General features: G+C 33.8%; 2 protein-coding genes across 3 annotated transcripts; both read right to left on the bottom strand.

The window, feature by feature from the left end:
• Window positions 1-6,378: 6,378 nt before the first annotated feature.
• LOC105126549 (indole-3-pyruvate monooxygenase YUCCA6-like) lies at window positions 6,379-8,778 on the bottom strand. 2 transcript variants are annotated; one of them, XR_842447.1, is made up of 5 exons: window positions 7,935-8,778; window positions 7,230-7,478; window positions 7,028-7,150; window positions 6,644-6,892; window positions 6,379-6,607 (listed from the first exon to the last, which is right to left on the bottom strand). XR_842447.1 is itself a non-coding variant. In XM_011027446.1 (4 exons), exons 1-4 carry the CDS (start codon window positions 8,607-8,609, stop codon window positions 6,695-6,697), a joined length of 1,245 nt encoding a protein of 414 aa, XP_011025748.1. In that variant the 5' UTR covers window positions 8,610-8,778; the 3' UTR covers window positions 6,641-6,694. The 2 variants fall into 2 exon arrangements, 1 of the variants encoding a protein (XP_011025748.1); XM_011027446.1 differs by lacking the exon at window positions 6,379-6,607 and having other exon boundaries at window positions 6,641-6,892.
• Window positions 8,779-11,427: 2,649 nt separating this feature from the next.
• Window positions 11,428-15,183, bottom strand: LOC105126548 (splicing factor 3B subunit 4-like). The gene is made up of 8 exons (XM_011027445.1): window positions 14,967-15,183; window positions 14,800-14,888; window positions 14,649-14,705; window positions 14,496-14,558; window positions 14,332-14,397; window positions 12,765-12,851; window positions 12,397-12,490; window positions 11,428-12,170 (listed from the first exon to the last, which is right to left on the bottom strand). The coding sequence occupies exons 1-8, from the start codon at window positions 15,118-15,120 to the stop codon at window positions 11,647-11,649; spliced, it is 1,134 nt and encodes a 377-aa protein (XP_011025747.1). The 5' UTR covers window positions 15,121-15,183; the 3' UTR covers window positions 11,428-11,646.
• Window positions 15,184-17,782: the final 2,599 nt, after the last annotated feature.

Raw genomic sequence — 17,782 nt, 5'->3', positions numbered from 1 at the left:
CATAATGTGTTAAGAGTTTCTTACGAGAAGTGGAAAACTGAGTAGGGATTGAAGTGGTCGAGGGATTCCAAGTCTATGCAAGGAAAAAGCATAGTTCAATTGGTATCAGATTCCATATTGTTGAAGGTCTAGTGTTATCCTCGCTTGTAATTTGTATGGCAGATTAAGCTTCTGCATTGGACACGAGTTCACTGACATGGTTTTCACAGCATTATTAATCAGCACCATTCCAATGTCCATTGGCATTGATGGAGAATACTGATCCATTAATGCATTGATCGTAAAGGTCCTTCTACGTTCTAAATGCCTCCAACTATTTATTTTCAGAATGGTTTCACAGGATTATATGTGTTTTATATTAGAAATACTTGAGAATAAATGTCTAAAATATGCCTAAAAGAGTGTTTGTAATTGTATCTTGTTTCTATGGGGGGGTTTTTGTGAAACTTCGAGTCTTTTAGGAGCACTAGCAATAATAAGAACAATATTGTTCATTGAAAAAAGTAACATTTCTGTATGTGATGAAAGTATGAATGTTGAAGGGTTCTGTCTTGTCGTTTTACTGTAATTTAGCTGACAAGGTTGACTGGTGTATGCAAGTGTCCATTTTGATATCAAATTGATGTGAGATTTCCGAGGGAGATTGATGCGGGCTTGTAACAAAAGTCCTAGCTCAATAACATGTTCGGACGCATCAAACGATAATTTAAAAAAAAAACAAACAAAAAAGGCTATAATTTCTTTTATCTTAATGTTGGATGGACTAAATTTTTTGCAAAATATTTTAAAAATATTGTTCCGTACAAGTTTTTAGAATACAGCTTCAACATGGCTAAGGAACTGGAGTTTCTTTATTTTTTTTACTGTATTTGGATTTTTTTTCTTTAGTAATTATTTCAAATATTTAATAAAAAATTTACTAATTAGAGTTTTTGTTTTTTTTTTTTTGCATTTGAAAAACTTTGTAAGGATTTTTTTTGTCATAAGAATATCTAAATATACGAGAGTTTTCTCTATAATTAAAGGGTCATAATCTTAGGTTTGAGACATAATTTCTTTCTTTCAATTTAGGGCTGTACAATTTTAAGGATCGAGGAGCTCTGTCAACACTATAAGCTGCGTCAGAGATGCGTATTAAGGCACCTTTGTTGATTCGTGGACTTCTGTTAGTTGTAATTTAGAAATATTTTGTCCCATTAAAACTTTAAACAGCAAGTACTTTTGGTGCAGTCATCTGAAAGACAAACTATCCTTCCTTTTGAAGTGTAGTTCTTCAAACTATCTGAGAGACAAATATTTAATTAGAAATACTTGCTATGGTGCTCTTCCGAACAACTTTGTCTTAAAATTGCTCACTCTGAAAGACAGACTATCCTTCCTTTTGAAGTGTAGTTCTTCCTCTAATTTGAGGTTAGGCAATAACTATCACAAAATTACATATGTAATCCAGTAGGTAATTTATGAGAATAACGTGTTGTACATTCAACACAGATTCTAGATTCTTGCAACTGTTATTGATAACCTTAATTTTACCATGCTGTTGTTGCTTTCTGACTGCATCTAGGTTAGATAGTTGGATATGTTTTCCAGCTGCCTTGCTCTAGAGTAAAAGCTTTGTTCCACTTGATGTTTGATTGAGTCCTCGAATTCCCACTTTCCTACTTGGATGATATCTAGAAGTATTAGGGATTATTGATTTTTTTCCAGAATGATGCTCCTGTTACACATTACACTGTCCATGCAACATGGTGCACGTTATGAGAATATGGAATCATTCATGGTATGTTTTTTCCTGGAAAATCTTGGCTGCACAGAAGACCTATGCACTAAACTTAGAATGCATTTGTTACTGTAGGTACTGGTATTTTTTTAGATGCTCAGCTTTAGAAAATAGACCATTTGGCTAGGTTGTTCGGTTCTGCTCTCTATTTTTCATGGCGTTGTCAATTTCTTCAGCAGTATCGTGGACCAGCCAAAAAATAGATGGCCAACTTGAGAACATAGACCAGTGACTAGCCTATCAAGCTTCTTTCGTAACTCTATTATTAATTTATCATCAACCGATCGTAATTTCAAAAAATACAACTAAAGAATAGGAACCTAAACATAATCAAATTTGAGTTTAAAACCCATTAATTAATAAAAATCTAACAAAAAATAAAAATTAAAGTCTAATAATAAAACTAAAAAACTTAGGTTTAGATGTGTTCAATCTCTCAACCTAAAAAATAATAAGTAGAGCTATAATTTATTGTCTTTGTCTATACACCGCTGTAATTTATATTATATAGTTTTCTAGAAAATTATAAAGGCCAGGTCTTTTTTAAGATTAAGATTTTATAGCAATGTAGAATTAGAAAGACATTTACATAAAGAAGTTCTTTTTAGAATTTGATTTATTCTAGAATTTGTTTTTTCTACTCTTTTATTATAACTTATTTTTAGAATTTGATATACTCTAGAATTTGTTTTTTCTACATTTTATTATTTTTGTAACTTTGTTCTGGACTTTCAAGTACGTAAGTAGCTTATAAAAGCTGCAATATTCAATATTCATTAATAAAATTTTGGATTAAGAGTTTTGCGTGAAGACTCTGTTTAGCATCATTCTATTTTTCTTAGCACTTGTTGTCTTCTTGTATTGTTCCTGCAACATCACATTTGATTGCTTTCTGGTGTGAAGATTTCCATTCCTTACATAAAATAGTCATGGTTATCAAACTGATTGAGGAAATCAGACAGATTGACCTCATACATGTTAGGTCGACAGCATTAAAATGTCAGATTTTTTTGCGAATACAACTTGGTGTCTATCTTCAATTTAAAAACTGATTTGGCTTTAGAACGATTTCAACACGGTAACAGAAATTATAATGGAAACAGAATGAGAGAACTAAATGATGGATTGTCAGGATCATTTTAGCCTTATACGGATCTAGATATATGAGGTGCGACTGGTTAATTCACCTCATGCCACTTCCATTCTGAGGCCTTTCTGGAGCTAGCTACATGTAGTCTTAGGTGGTTCTCGAACTAGATGCTTGGTTTTGACACATTGTAGGTGATCACGGTCAGAATTCATGATAGAATTTGAAGCTTGGCATTATTTAGATTTAGAAATACCTTTTCCCTTTCAAATGCTTTGAATCCTGTCTGTGCCATTTAATTTGATAGTTGCATTTACCGCTGTTTTTCCACGTTTCATTCGTCATCATCGATACTTCTGCAAGTTGGAAACAGTCTTGTCAACGTGGAATAGGAAGCTTAAATATTGGGGCTTTGGACAGACACTAGCTGGTAACAATTGTCTTTGTCTCTTCCTCGTGAGTCAAGATGTTATTTCACTTAGGATTTGCATGGATCCGTAATGGAACTAGATCACAATGACTTTTTAAGGGTTGCTACCTACACTTAGTGACACGATAGCTATGCTGCTATAGAAACTATCCAGATTCACCATGTCTGCTTTAAACCATATTTCTAATAAAAACAAAACTGCTGTTGTGATGTGAACTTGTCGAAAGAAAGTCTTAAAAGATGCAGAAGAAAGATCAGGAGTGTTGCTTATAAGGTTATTAATTGGGTGTTTGATGTATCTTACACTAATAAATCTTGATATTGCTTTTGTAGTAAGTTTGCTCTCACAATTCACCTATTGTGCCGGTAAATTATACTGAAAAAGAAATGTAAGATACATTAAAGGCATATTAAACCATGGTATAAATTTTTTTTATTTTTAGAGTTTTATGCTTGATAGTCATTTTAATCCAGATTAAACAAGATATATGGATGAAATGAAAATTACTACAAGTTATTAATGTTTCACCTTTGGATTAGAAATGTTTTCTTGGTATTGAAGAAAGCAAAATGTTGTTGCTTAAAGAAATTGAGGTTAAATATATAATAGTTATTGCTGTTGTAAATCAAGTAATCTGAATCAAAAAAATACTTGTGGATTTATATCTAAATAAACTTGAGTCAATATATATTTATGTTTAAAATCATGATGTAATTTCAATTGAAAATAATGTTTTATTTTTTTAAATAAATACACACAAAAAAAATAAAATTATTTTGTTTTATTACAAAACTGATGATTAGATAGCATATATGTGCTAACCAAAGCTATTTCAAAAGAAAATTTTGAAGCATCAAGAAGCAAACTATTTGGCATAAAGCTGATCCACAATGTAGATTGTATATGCTTTTTTAATATAAAAATGTAATGCTTTTGCTCTCCAGATTAATTCATGGGATTTGTGGGGTTGATGTTAAGGCACGCTTAAATCAAATATCATATAGCCTTGATCAGGTTTAACCTATGTTTGAGCCTTACAATTCAGCTTTATATATTTGAAAAATTCGATGTGATTTGTGATTAAAGAATTAAAAAACTTTTTTTTATTAAAACAATATTGTTTGAGTTATTTTACAGAACTCGTCTTTCTTTTCTTTACGTTTTCTGCACTATCTGTTTATAGTTATCAACAGAACTTGGCATCTTCTGCTCTTAATTCTGACACTCCGTGTAGCAATCAATGAGTGACATATTCGACTTGGATATTAAAGAATTATGCATCAGCCTGGCATGACTGAGCTCCTCAGTCCGGACATTCTATAGGAACTGTTAATTTTATTTGGTATTACTGACAGAGACCAAAGGCAATTGCTGAAGGAACTTCTCAATGTCACTTTCCACAAACTGATTGTTCATGTACATTTATGCCCATCCTGCTCTTCTCCCCACCCCACAACCCCCCCCCCCCCCCCCCCCCCCCCCCCCCCCCCCCCCCCCCCCCCCCCCCCCCCCCCCCCCCCCCCCCCCCCCCCCCCCCCCCCCCCCCCCCCCCCCCCCCCCCCCCCCCCCCCCCCCCCCCCCCCCCCCCCCCCCCCCCCCCCCCCCTCTCTAATAATTATGTGAAACATATTGCCTTGGATGACATTGTATATTGCTCGAGTCGTCTTCCCTGATTAGCTTTCCAGCATGATAGCTTTGCACATTAAATATGTGGGACCTTCTTTTTTAGACGTTTTAATTGTCTAATAAGCTGCATGATTCTGAGTTAGGGAAATGGTTTTAAGATTGAAGCAAGCCTTTATCACAGTTGCTCAAGCTCAGCAAAATTCACCATCTTTATCCTGGGTGGTAGAGTCGTCTTGTCCATATGTTTTTGCGTCGTTTATTGACTAGCATGGAGGGTTCCCTACGGTTGGTTTTTGTAGAGTTTTAGAAGGGAGACGTTAGTAGGTTTTGCTCTGAATTAGTAGCTAGAGACTCGACAAATGGCGATGTCTTTGTCTGGAATTTCTGAACTGCTTACATCAAGGATTGACAAGTGTGACACGCGTACCCTCAACTGTAATAGGTTTGGACCCAGTCACTTGCTTCTAGGGTAGGAGACAGGTTACTCAGAGCAAGAGAAGGTTCAATCACCGCAATATCTCTTGTCTTTACTTGTGGTTTTTATTACATGGTCAAAACTCCATTCCGTCAGCCATTAGATCTTGATTCCTGAGTAGTAATGTTACTCTAATTTTGTTAGTGTAATTAATCCTTTTGTTTTTACTCAAACTAATTGTTCTCCTTCATTAAGCCTTCTTTGCTTCAAATTTCTTTTAGTATTATCTTCTTTGAACTTTCATCGGTGATTTATCTAGAGTATCCACTGGATGATTGGTCTGGAAATAGAATTCATAAAATATAATTTTCATTTCTTCTTTTATGAATTAATGGTATGGTTCTGTTACCAGAAGCCTAAAAAAGCAATGATATAAGGAATGAGGACCTTTAAATTATCTGCAGTACTTGTGGACAGGACCACGGATCGAATCTGGATTGTTGTGGTGTTCTTCTCATGGTAGGTCATGCAGGTTGGTTAGAGGAAAAATTATTAATACACGTTTGATTGTTTGGATTTTTTTGGTATGTAGGTTTTTTTAAATAGTTTAAGATTTACAATAAATACATGCTATGTAACTATATTTCAGCATAATAAAAATAAAAATTTCTCATTTTATAGATATAAATATATTGTTGAATCACGTTTATATTTTTTTTAGTTTTTTTATATTGCAATATTCATCAATAATTGCGGCAGTTTTTCTCACAGTAACTACTAATATACAAGCATGTCACTAATCCTGTAATGGAAATATATAGCTTAAAGTCTTTCTAGATCTTGGTGGAGCCGATACACTAATGTTATTTTTATTTCTTCATTTCACCTCATAAGAAATACTAGAGAGAGAAATCACAGTCAAGAATAGAAAAAAATCTACCCATCTAATTCATAAAAACATTAATGTTCTTATAACCATCAGGATAGGAAGCAGGGGAATATTGAAAGGAGATGAACATGATGGCAGTCATTGTGCATTCATATGACATCCTCTTTTCTTGAAGAAAAATCTTAATCTATACGGTAGGGTCAAGCTCTTTGTGATGTGATAGCAGATGTTAGGAATGAAAGCTTAACGAACAACTCTTCTGTGACTAAGCACTACGTCACCTCATGTAGAAAACAATCAAACAGACACTTCCCTGTAATAGCACTCCTCTAGCACTGAGATCACAGTTTTCCTGTGCTGTTGATACTCGACACAAACCCTAAACAGAACGTTAAACTCTGAATAAATAAACCACATAAACAGAACGTTAAACTCTGAATAAATAAACCACATATATAAGTTCTGGTCATGACTCTATTCGCAGATGCTTTGTCTCACAGTTCCATTGTCTTGCAATATCTTCTGCTACTCTGTGTGCATCAATGGATGAACCCAACAATCCTCTCCTGGTAAAACCAACACTGTAAAGTCCATTCTTGCCTTTCCAGTTGTCGGGGAATGGATTTCTTGGATAACCGTCATTCTCGTTGAAGAAGTTGTCCTCCTTTTGGTGTCAAAAAAGAAAAGCACAGGAATTAACAAGCATGGACAGAACTCTCAAACGAAAATTATCTGCCCCAAGGTATTTGAACCTTGAGAGCATCAACCTATTTGTAAATGTAATGAACTTCTTCTATACCTTGAGCCATGATGTTACAGTGCTTCTATAACCTGTTGCTAAGATCACTGAATCAAAATTCTCTACATGTCCATCCACAAACTCTGCGCCGCTGGCTGTAAATCTTTGAACACCGCAAACCACCTAAAAGGTCCATGAATGTTATGAATAAAAATGTATTCGTTTAATGTAGACAAGAAGTAAGAGGGAAACTACTATTAACCTTGATTTTTCCTGATTTAATTTTAGAGAAAGCTCCAACATCCAGCACCGGGGTTTTCCCAGTAGAATTTTTTTGTTCAAGTGGTCCAATTTTGGGTCTTCGTATGCCCATTTTCTGTGTGTCGCCTAGAATTAATTGTGAGCAGATGAGGAGGAACCAGTCAACTAATTTTACTGGGAACCAATTCAACAACCACATTGAAAGAGAAAAGGTTGATCTGCCAAGGACCTCTCTAGGCAAGATGTGTAACTGCAAGAATTTAGAACTACATGAATAATTCACAGTGAAAAGAAAAGAAACTGACAAGTCAAAAAACATTAAACAGGTGAAATTTCAACATGCTACCTCATTCTGACGATGCTAAAACAAAGACATTTTACTTGTCTATATGTCAAAGTAAGGCATCATTGGATATGTAATAATCAATGGAACAGTTTGTAACGTACTGTTGGAACATGAAATTGATTTTCTCGATTTTTTTAGGTAAAACTGATCGAAGATTTTGAGCAAGCAGCAAATCATATGTGAATCATGGGGTCTTACATATTCTATAGTTGAAAGTTGGGAGTTCATCAAGTTCAGAACAAATATAGATCATATGTATCTATAGATTAGATCCATACGTGTTTCAGTAGAAGTTGAAAGAGAAGAACATATAGGATGGTACACATTTGGAGCAAGAGAGCATGGATCAGAACATTTTACCTTATCTCTCACTGCCAGAGAAACTTGAGCATCATTATTACATAGATCTAAGCTAATCTCCATGCCTGAGTTTCCACAGCCTACAACCAAAACCTTTTGTCCTGTAAAATCAGCTCCGTCCTTGAATCTGCTGGTGTGGATTAAACTTCCTTTAAAATCTGAGATTCCTTCAATATTAGGTAACACTGGTTCTGCATTCTCTCCAGTTGCTACGATAAACCACCGGCACAGAAACTCAGACTCGTTGGATTGGACCCGCCAGAACCCCATTCTTGCATCATATATAGCTGATTGAACCTCCTGTCTAAACATGGGTTCAATTGCGAAATGCTTAGCATAAGCCTCCAAGTAACTTATGAACTGTTGTTTAGTGGGGTATGCTGGGACTTCAGGAGGGAATGGCATGTGAGGGAGTTTGCAGGTTTCCTTTGGGAGGTGAAGCTGTAGACTATTGTATGTCTTCAGTGTCCACAGAGAACCTATACATCTCTCTTTCTCTAGTATCAAAAAGGGAACACCTCTTTCTTTAAGGCATGCTGCAACAGCTAGCCCTGAGGGTCCAGCGCCAATGATCACTGGTCCAGGGATCCAAACAGGCTTTGACTCTGAGTTCATAGCTTTATGAAATATCCCATTGCCTTTATCTTCTTGGATAGCAGTTGTCTGCATTGCCATTTGTTTCTCAGGATGGTTTTAACTTTGTATTGATCAAGTCTATCTCTAGCTAGATTCCAGTGATGGAGAACGACAGAATGGAAGAGGATAGCTGCCCTATGGCAAGTAAATATAAAGAGAGATGATACTTATATTCTTGTAGTGGAACAAAGAAGAAATGTTGGCAAGAAACAAGGCCTTTTTGAGGAATTATGTAGAAGGGTGGGACTTTATGTGGAAAATGACACTTGTTTTCGAATGTTTTTCGGAAAAATAAGCTTATATCATTGAGAGAAACAGTGTTTTATGGTGAATATGAAGTGTAGTGACCAAAACAGACTGCAGCTGGCGTGTGGTATTTCCTGCCTCTATTTGGAGGAAGAAATTCATTCATGAAAGTTTTGAATGCAAATCAATGCATTCATTTTATGTTATGGATGGATATGAAGTCCATTGGGGTACTTATATTATTTGATAACTAGGTGCGAGGAAGAAGACAGAATACCGGCCTCGCCGACAGCATATAGAGCTTTCAAATTGCACAATCCAGGAAAAAGCAAATCACTAGTGAAGAAATTGAATTTATTCAAAATATCTTTGTTCCAATTAGCTACAGCACTAAAATTAGGTGATGGTTTGAGTTATCATTGAATATTTCCGTATCCATGTTGATGCCCTTGTTTAATCCTATGAAGTTCCTCCAACGTGTAGAAATCTCCCTCGATAGTGGACAGAACATTATCTGATGCACCACCAACATTCTTGTTAAGTCTATTCTCACATCATGGTAATTGTATAATGATAATCTTTTACTATATTTGTTAAGAGTTATCAAGTATTAGACTAGAAAGCAACATTTTCCTGTCACTATCATCTTCAAGAGAAAAGTCGTGGTAAGCTTTCTGTATGTATTCCTCTCTGCACTCTATATGATGCTTCCCGTCTAGAGAGGTATCTGCCACATATGTACATGTAGACATATGCAAGCATATACATCACTTGTATATCATAAACCTTTATTTTTGTCATGTTGTTTTATACATCTCATCAGTGGTGGGGATGAAAGCTAGTGTTTGGCAAGCTCCACTAGGATTTGGCTTTTTATGTGGTACGCAGGACGAAAGAGAAAGAAGAGAAGAAATAGTTACCTCTACAAAGGACTAGTTAGCTCTACAAAGCTCAGCTTCAATAGACACATGCAACCAACAAAAGATGACAAGGGCTTCGATGGTGAGTTCAAGCTGTGTGGGAAAAAAGGAAGTGTTTTGCAGCCTAAGTTACGTGTGTGATTGTAGAAGGCCTAGAGATTGGTGTTTCTGAAGTCACCACGAATTATCCCAATGTTTAGATTTTTCCCAGTGTTGTTCGTTTAAACATTTGCATACAAAGAAAATAATAGGGTCAGCCCTAATGGATTTGCAGATCTCAGAGCAGGATATAGGTTCTGGTATTTTTCTCCTGCAGCGTTTCAAGTGCTGAGCTCTAGCAAGTTTTCCATCAGACTTGTGGTTAAGCAGTACGTCCTTCTCATTTTTGACAAGAAAACAAAAGATGGTAAACCTTGTGCTGAAGGTAGTCATTTCGGCCTCTTCAGTAACCAAAACCAGTATTGCCAATTGATTTCATGTTTTTTGGCAGTTTCAAATACTTGCAGTCTGATGAAATATCTTTCACAAAATCATACGTTTACTATGAAACTTTCGTTACAGGAGGATATATTTGATACTTAATAGTCTTCTGACCTTGATCCATTTCTGGGATAAAGGGATAAAACCTGACTGAATACGCGTACCTAGGATTTATACCTGAGAGGAAACCAAGAAAAGATATTGATTTCTATATATTGAAATATTAATTTGGTCTTGGATTGTGAAGTGGAATATGGTTCCATCCCATCGTTGCAGTCAGAGAAGCAACCGCGCCTAAAATTACCTTTGCAGATGTTAGATGACCAAACAAGCCAAACGTCACTGAAGCAAGAATTCATGAACATGTATCGCCTTTGGTTCCAGTAAATTTGGGGAAGAGACGAGAACAATAAAGAACACATCTCACTTGCTTATCTTAGGCACCAACGATAACCTACAGAATTTGTGGACAGTACAGGATCTTCTTCAAGTACTCTGATCACAATAGTTTTCCCCTTAAGTCTCAACAATGCTGAACTGTCCTGATTTGCGTACCCTATTGGCAATTTTAGTGATGCCAAACTTGATCCAAATAATGGAAATTGTTGCGTCAATCTTCATTTAGAAAAGCAAATGCATCTTCTTTTCCGTACCTTTTCGTTTGTTTTCTAGTTCCAGTTGCATGTATTAAGATTCAGAAGATTAGGCATAAGATATTCTATTTTATTTGAAGTTTTAAGCGAGACGATTGATTCCTAGCTGATTCCTAACTAGTAAAGCTAATTGGCAGGTATGAGTGCAGATAAAACAAGGAATGAATTTCGCTAATGAGATCACGTCAGCGTTAGTAGAAGATGAGCAAGGGGCTTCGATCCAGATTTCATTCCTTGTGAGAAAAGCAATGATGCAAATACTTGCAAGTAATACCACCTCGTCTCCGAAATTTCAAAGTGTTTTTTAAATTATTTTTTATTTTAAAAAATATCCAAATAATAATAACATTAAAAAATTTTAAAAATATATAAAAAAACAACATTTTATTATATTTTTAAATAAAAAATATTTTTAAAACCATCATTAATTCATTAACAATCATGACTATCTCTTTAGTTAAATTACCAAAACTTAACCATGCAAACCGTAGGTCTTAATGATCATCAATGACCTCATTTTACAGATTTGTGGCCAGCTGAACCTGTTACCTAACCAGAAACTTTACAAGCTGAGATTCGATTACTTGAAATGAATGCAAGGGGAAATGTGCAGTCCATAAGCAAAAATGAAGGCTATAACATTGTAAACGGCAGTTTATATTACCAGCTCTATGGTACTAATTAGGAAAATGTACTACAATCGGAAACAAAATGATACAAGCAACATTCAACATAGTAGCTGATGTTATGAATAGTCGCAACTGCTCTACTCTAGGCTCAACTTGAGGGTGGTGGTGGTGGTGGTAGTGCATTGGGTGGTGGCGGTGGTTGCATCAACATTTGTGGCATATGGGGCCTCCCAGCAAATTGCTGTGGTGGTGGTGGTGGCTGCCGCCAAACTTGTTGTTGGGCTCCCATGGCCATGGGCTGTGGGGGAGGCCTTGGGAACATGGGAGCTCCTTGCATAGGAGGTTGTGGCATGTTTGGTGGGGGTGGCCTGAATTGAACAGGTGGTGCAGGCATGACCGGAGGTGGCATTGGTTGACCTTGTTGAGGTGGCTGGCCATGCCAAGCTGATTGACCACCAACCTGCATCGGTGCAAATGCTGCATTTGGTGGGGGCGGAGGGCGCAGTGCTGGAATTGGTCCTGGAGCTACAACACCATTTGCAAAGGGACGGGGAGGCACAGGTGCGACCATAGCACCATTGGCCTGAGAGGCAAGTGTTGGAGGTCCACTGGCAAACAGAGTGTGGGGCCTGCTCTTTTGGGTAGTTGGATTGCTTGCAGCCAAAACTCTCTCTGGATCAATAACAGAAACAATTAAATCACTTCTATTAATAATAGAAAGACTCAACCATAAGCTTCTCTGTTCGAGACACCATTAATGGAAACTTTCCTATTTCATTTTAAAATAAAAGGACTAGCACCCATCTAGTTAAGAGCCTCATAAGCTCTCATAAAATGAGGCAACAGAAGAAACTGTAAAGAATATTTAAAGCAACGTTTCAATGACAAAAGGCCTCACCTGCTGGAGTACCATGGCGCTCCCCTTTAGTGTCTTTCTTGTATGCATATGAGACTGTTATCTGACGGTTGCAAAGATACTGACCATTCATTGCCTGTTAAAGTCCAAATTACTATTAAACAGTCAGCTCTGTTTAATCAATATAAGAAGAGTATTAATTCCAACTGAGTTGACTCCTCATCCAGCAATTACCAAACAAAGTAACATTTAATACAATTGTCTACAATTTTGCATCCTTTGGCTAAAAAGTAAAATTACTTGCAAGAGTCCAAAATGACCTAAAACACAACCAACAATTTGTGCAAATCTCTAACTACTGAAAATGATTGTTTCTCAAACGTTTGTAAAACATAAATACATGGAGTTACCTCAATAGCTGCATCAGATGCTTCAAATGAATCATAACTGATGAATCCAAAACCTCGGGAATTTCCAGTCTCTGGATCTCTCATTATCTGAAAATACAAATTCCAAACATCAGTATACAACAGTAAAAAAAGTATAAAAGTTCACAAATAGGCAATAATTAGAAAATGAAAATATTCAGCATCTCAATGATGACTGAGAAACATCTAGAAAAGAATGCTAGATGTTCCGAGTCAAATCCAGAAAAGAGATCAGTGCACTAGAATGTTAGAACATGTGACTTTTGCTGCTTGTAAGATCAGCATGAAGAAAAATGATCTCCAACCATCGATTTACTCTGAAAATTCCTGGTACCAAAATTAATACTGCTAAGCAATCCCAGATGTCCATTACATGCATTCTAATATGTGCATCCCAGTTGTGAAAAATTATATATAAAGACAAATTTAAAATAGTTCAACACTTTCCAGGATTGACAGGCAAAAGTTCGTGCCTGAAAAATTAAAATAGGTAAGTTGTCCTAGATCCCATAAAAACAAAATGGTACATTCTACCACATGCAATCCAGTTGTGAAAAATGATATATAAAAAACACTTGTAAAAAAGATCTACTCTTCCTATGATTAACAAGCAAAAAATTTATGCCTAGAATATACTGAGATGCATATTGTGCAATTTTAAGAATCATAAGGCTCATTCTCATACTTGTCTTGTTCCTCTGCATGCATTTGTATAACATGGAATAGTCAGCCTATTACAGCAATTTTGTTCCCAGATTTCTTCTCTCGCTTAATACAAATCAGACAGATTGCTACTCCTTATTTATCTAACGTAAGATAATTCCAATGCATCATAATAACATTGACTTTCATTTGGCTAATTACAATAACTGCTCAGGTAACAGTCTGTAATCAGTAAGCCTAGCAAACACCAGGGTCATAAGCAATGACTGCATTGATCAGCAACATCAACCATGCTCTACTGATGGTCAAAAGCTCCTCCTTAAAGCTCAGGACTATTATATTCTTTAGGGCTGGCCTACCAAGATCTAAGTACACTACTAAATTATATACAAGTTTCAATAGCACAAAAAAAGCCACTATAAACTAAGAGTCCTATTATAGTATTAGAATTAGAATAGAAAGTATCTGGACACGCTTTGCAGAGTGTTGGGCTTTGCACTGCATCCACCATGCAAAATCTTATTTCTTGAAGGAATAGAATTAGGTTTGATTTAAAGAAAATGATACCATCTATTTTGTTGGGGTTTTCTGTTCTTTGATAGCATCCTAAACTCCTCTGTATTTGCATCTCATTAGCAAATTCTAAACTTAAACATTCACATACAATTTCAACAACATTGACTATTTGACCACTACAAACTTCATGAAAGCACATAGATGTGAACAATCAACTTAAAAAAAAATAAAAGCATGGATGAAATAACAAGGTGCTTAACTCCTACAAGCTGCTAAATCACAATTTGATTTATTTTTATTCTCTCCTCATTTTCAACTTTCAAGACTCGTGGATGGCAAAACTAAAGAAGCGAACATAACTAATAATTACCTTAGGATTTGTAACAATTACTCCAAATGCACTGAAAGTATCATGCAGAAGTTTCTCATCAACATCCTGCAAAAAAAAAAAAAAGAGGATCTTAGCAGCAAAATCAAAAGAAGCAAAACACTTCATATTCACATAAGTATACTAGAAAGAATAACACAACTCACAGGGTCAAGATTTCCAATAAAGAGATTCGCTCCCACATCCAGGCTCTTTTTATCTTGTGACGCCTAAAACCAAACATGTAATAAATCATCTTAAAACTACATAAAAACATGATTATTAACAAAACAACACATGAAAACAATAGACTCCCTTACCTTATTTACACGAATTGGCTTACCATAAAGCTTAATCATATTCAAAACCTTAATTGCCTGCATAATCAAATCTCAAAACCTAAAAAATAAATCCCAATAATTTTCTAGTAAAAAAACGAGTAACTGTAAATGAAATTCAAAGCCCGCTTACATAATCAGCATCTTCTTCACTCCGAAACTCTACGAATCCATACCCTTGGTGAAGATTTGTTACTCTATCCTTAGGAACATAAACATTAACTGAAAAAAAAAAGAGAAAAAACGTTAGAAATTAAACTCTAATTTCGTACAGTAAGATTAAAAAAGGCTATCCCTTACCAACAGGACCGGCTTGAACAAATAATTCCCAAAGTAATTCCTCGGAAACTTGAGGATCGAGATTGCCAACGTAAGCAGTGGCATCTTGATTTCTCTCGGCTGAGTGTTGGCCAAGTAAGTTAGCTCCAACACCTGGTGCTATTCGAGTCGTCATACTTCAGTTTTCTTCTCTAAAACCCTAACCCCCCCTTTCTGTTTATGAATCTGGAAATTGGAACCAAGACAGGTGGACTAACAATTGGGCTTTAATTAAATTTTGCAATTGGATCGTGGAGACCCAACTCTTTTTAAGACAAGAGTTGAGGCCGAAATTGATTATTTATTTATGATTTTTATATATTATCATTAATAACTTAATTTTTAATTTTTGATTGAGAAAGAACAAAGAGTTCACTAAATTTTACTGATAAAGAAAAAAATGTATTATTGACACTAATTTAAACAATTAAAATAAATAATAATTGTATTAAATTATTTTATTTGATTGGGGAAGTTTATATTATGTATTTTTTAAGTTCATGAAAAAACTGATTTGAATTCTGATTAATTTTTTATTTTGGGTTTATTTTAGTTTTGAAAATGACTTTTTAGGATTTTTGAGACAATGAATAGGTTTATCATAATTTTTAAGGTGTTTAATAGAAGTTTTTGGGCAAAATTAATTGAAAATTTTAGATTTTGAATATAAAAAAATAACTACTTAATTTTCCAGTCATTATAATAGTTGGAATTTAGACAAATCATATAACACATCTTTTAATTTTTTTAAAAAAAAAAATAGTTAGTTACATCTATTGTATGTTTATACAAAAAGTGAAATTTCTCTTTTTTTTTTCAATTCAGCCCCTTATTTTTTTCATTCTGTTTTTTTTTTATTTCTTCCTTAAATATTTTTAATAGTTGTCCAGATTTTTTTTTACTGACCAAGCCAACTAGATTATGTCAAGAAAACCTCCACCTAATTTAATTTTAAAATCAGTTAAGCAATGGGGTGAGTTGAGAGAGCTTTTTCTATCAATTCATCATTTTTTTTCTTAATTTCATTCTAAAAATCTTTTTTATCAGCCAAGCATGTTGTCTTAAGATTAGCCAAATCAACTAAATTATATCATGATTATTTCTAAATGGTTTAATTTAAAACTTTAACTAGACAAAGTCAAATAAGAAATTTTAAAATTAACATGCTAGGTTGAATTTAATAAAAATATTAAATAGTTTTTTATAACATGAATATTTTTTTAATCAATTTAAAAAATAAACAATTAATCTTGCTCGTGGGGACTTCAAAATAATAATATGTAATTCTCTTACATAATTCTACCATATCATTACATGCAAAGTCATATATAATTATTATTTTCATTCGAAGAATACCATTTATCTATTATCTATGTAAGAATATAATATTTATTTTTTGAAAAATAAATTAAAATATTCATTTTAAAAAAAAAATCAATGGTCAAGTAATTCTAAGATTTTTTTTTAAAAGATATTTTGAACATTTTTGAGAAATTTAATTATTATATTCTTATATAACTTTTTAAAAAAACTAAAATGAAAAATATAAAATATATTGGCTATAATACAAGGATATGCCGTGTGTATTAGAAACTTATTCAATTATATAAGAATAAATTAAACCTTGTTTTACATACACAAAGCATCATTAGGGTTAGCACAGTATGATTTTCCTTTTTCTTATATAGCTTATAAACAATTATTTTTTCATGATGGCATACTTTATTAATTGATAAAATTAAAAATAAATTTTAATTTTTAATGTGTATGTATACAATGCATGATTGTTGTACTATAACAACACATATAAATTACTATAGTAAAATCATTATTTTACTTTTCAATGAAAAAAATTAAAAATGATGGCTTTAGCTATGGGTGTGTTTTGGTTAGTGTCACTATCCAATTAGTCATTTTAAGAATATCAAAGTTTTTTGTTTTAATTTTTTACATAATAAAAATATATTTTTATCTTTAAAATCAAGAAAAATTAGAGTTGTTGACTACTTTTTAACTCTTCAAAAAATTTTAAACAATAAAAATACTTGTTTACCCTCGTAATCAAGAAAATAATGAGTCATTAGACAAGGATTTTTTTTTATTTCTCCATTTTTCATGTAATGTTAAAATATATATTTGAACTTAAAAAAACAAAAAAAAAAGTTTGCAATTAAGAGTATTTTATACTTTCATGCAGTTTTTTGGATAATTACTTGGGTCATTAAGAGTATTTTGATATTTTTATTTTTATTTATTTGCTTTTTAATAAAAAAAATAATTGATATATACATCAAGGGAGTGTTATTCATAATATTTAAACGATGAGTTTAATGCCACCCGATGATCAAACCTAACCTTCTATTGTTTTTTTGGATACATTACCGTGTTTTTTTCACATGATGTGATATGTGATGATATATGATGGCCGAATTATCATTAATAATCCTTTCTTGTTTTTTTCCTCTCTCCTACAAAATAAAGTGCATGATTTTCTACTTTGTTTTTTATTTTTCAATTTCAGATCTCATTCTTTTGCAATTTTTTTATTATTTTTAAAGATTTTTTTTAATTTGGTCCTTTAATTATAAATTCTCATGTGTTTTTTTTTTATTTTGATCTTTATTATTTTTATTTTTATTTTTATCTTTATTATTTTAATTTTAATTTTTTTTCACAACCCTTTTGTTAAAGTTTTTTTAACTTCTAATTTCATCATTCAATCAAAGTTTTTTTGTTTTATTTTTTTTTCAATTTGACTCTTGTTCCTTTAATTTGTTTTTCCTTCCATTAGAGCTATT

Source organism: Populus euphratica, unplaced genomic scaffold (genome assembly GCF_000495115.2).
Source record: "Populus euphratica unplaced genomic scaffold, PopEup_1.0 scaffold41.1, whole genome shotgun sequence".
Lineage (NCBI taxonomy): Eukaryota > Viridiplantae > Streptophyta > Magnoliopsida > Malpighiales > Salicaceae > Populus > Populus euphratica.
The sequence above is the reverse complement of the archived record's forward strand: the minus strand, read 5'-3'. Positions and strand labels throughout refer to the sequence as shown.

Excerpts from the sequence above, each read along its gene's own strand:
- LOC105126549 (XM_011027446.1), bottom strand. The coding sequence starts at position 8,609 with ATGGCAATGCAGACAACTGCTATCCAAGAAGATAAAGGCAATGGGATA. Across the intron at positions 7,479-7,934 it reads CTCTGGCAGTGAGAGATAAG|TTACACATCTTGCCTAGAGA; the intron begins GTAAAATGTTCT and ends AAATTCTTGCAG. Across the intron at positions 7,151-7,229 it reads TTAAATCAGGAAAAATCAAG|GTGGTTTGCGGTGTTCAAAG; the intron begins GTTAATAGTAGT and ends TGGACCTTTTAG.
- LOC105126548 (XM_011027445.1), bottom strand. The coding sequence starts at position 15,120 with ATGACGACTCGAATAGCACCAGGTGTTGGAGCTAACTTACTTGGCCAA. Across the intron at positions 12,852-14,331 it reads TAATTGTTACAAATCCTAAG|ATAATGAGAGATCCAGAGAC; the intron begins GTAATTATTAGT and ends TTGTATTTTCAG. Across the intron at positions 12,171-12,396 it reads GCGCCATGGTACTCCAGCAG|AGAGAGTTTTGGCTGCAAGC; the intron begins GTGAGGCCTTTT and ends TTATTGATCCAG.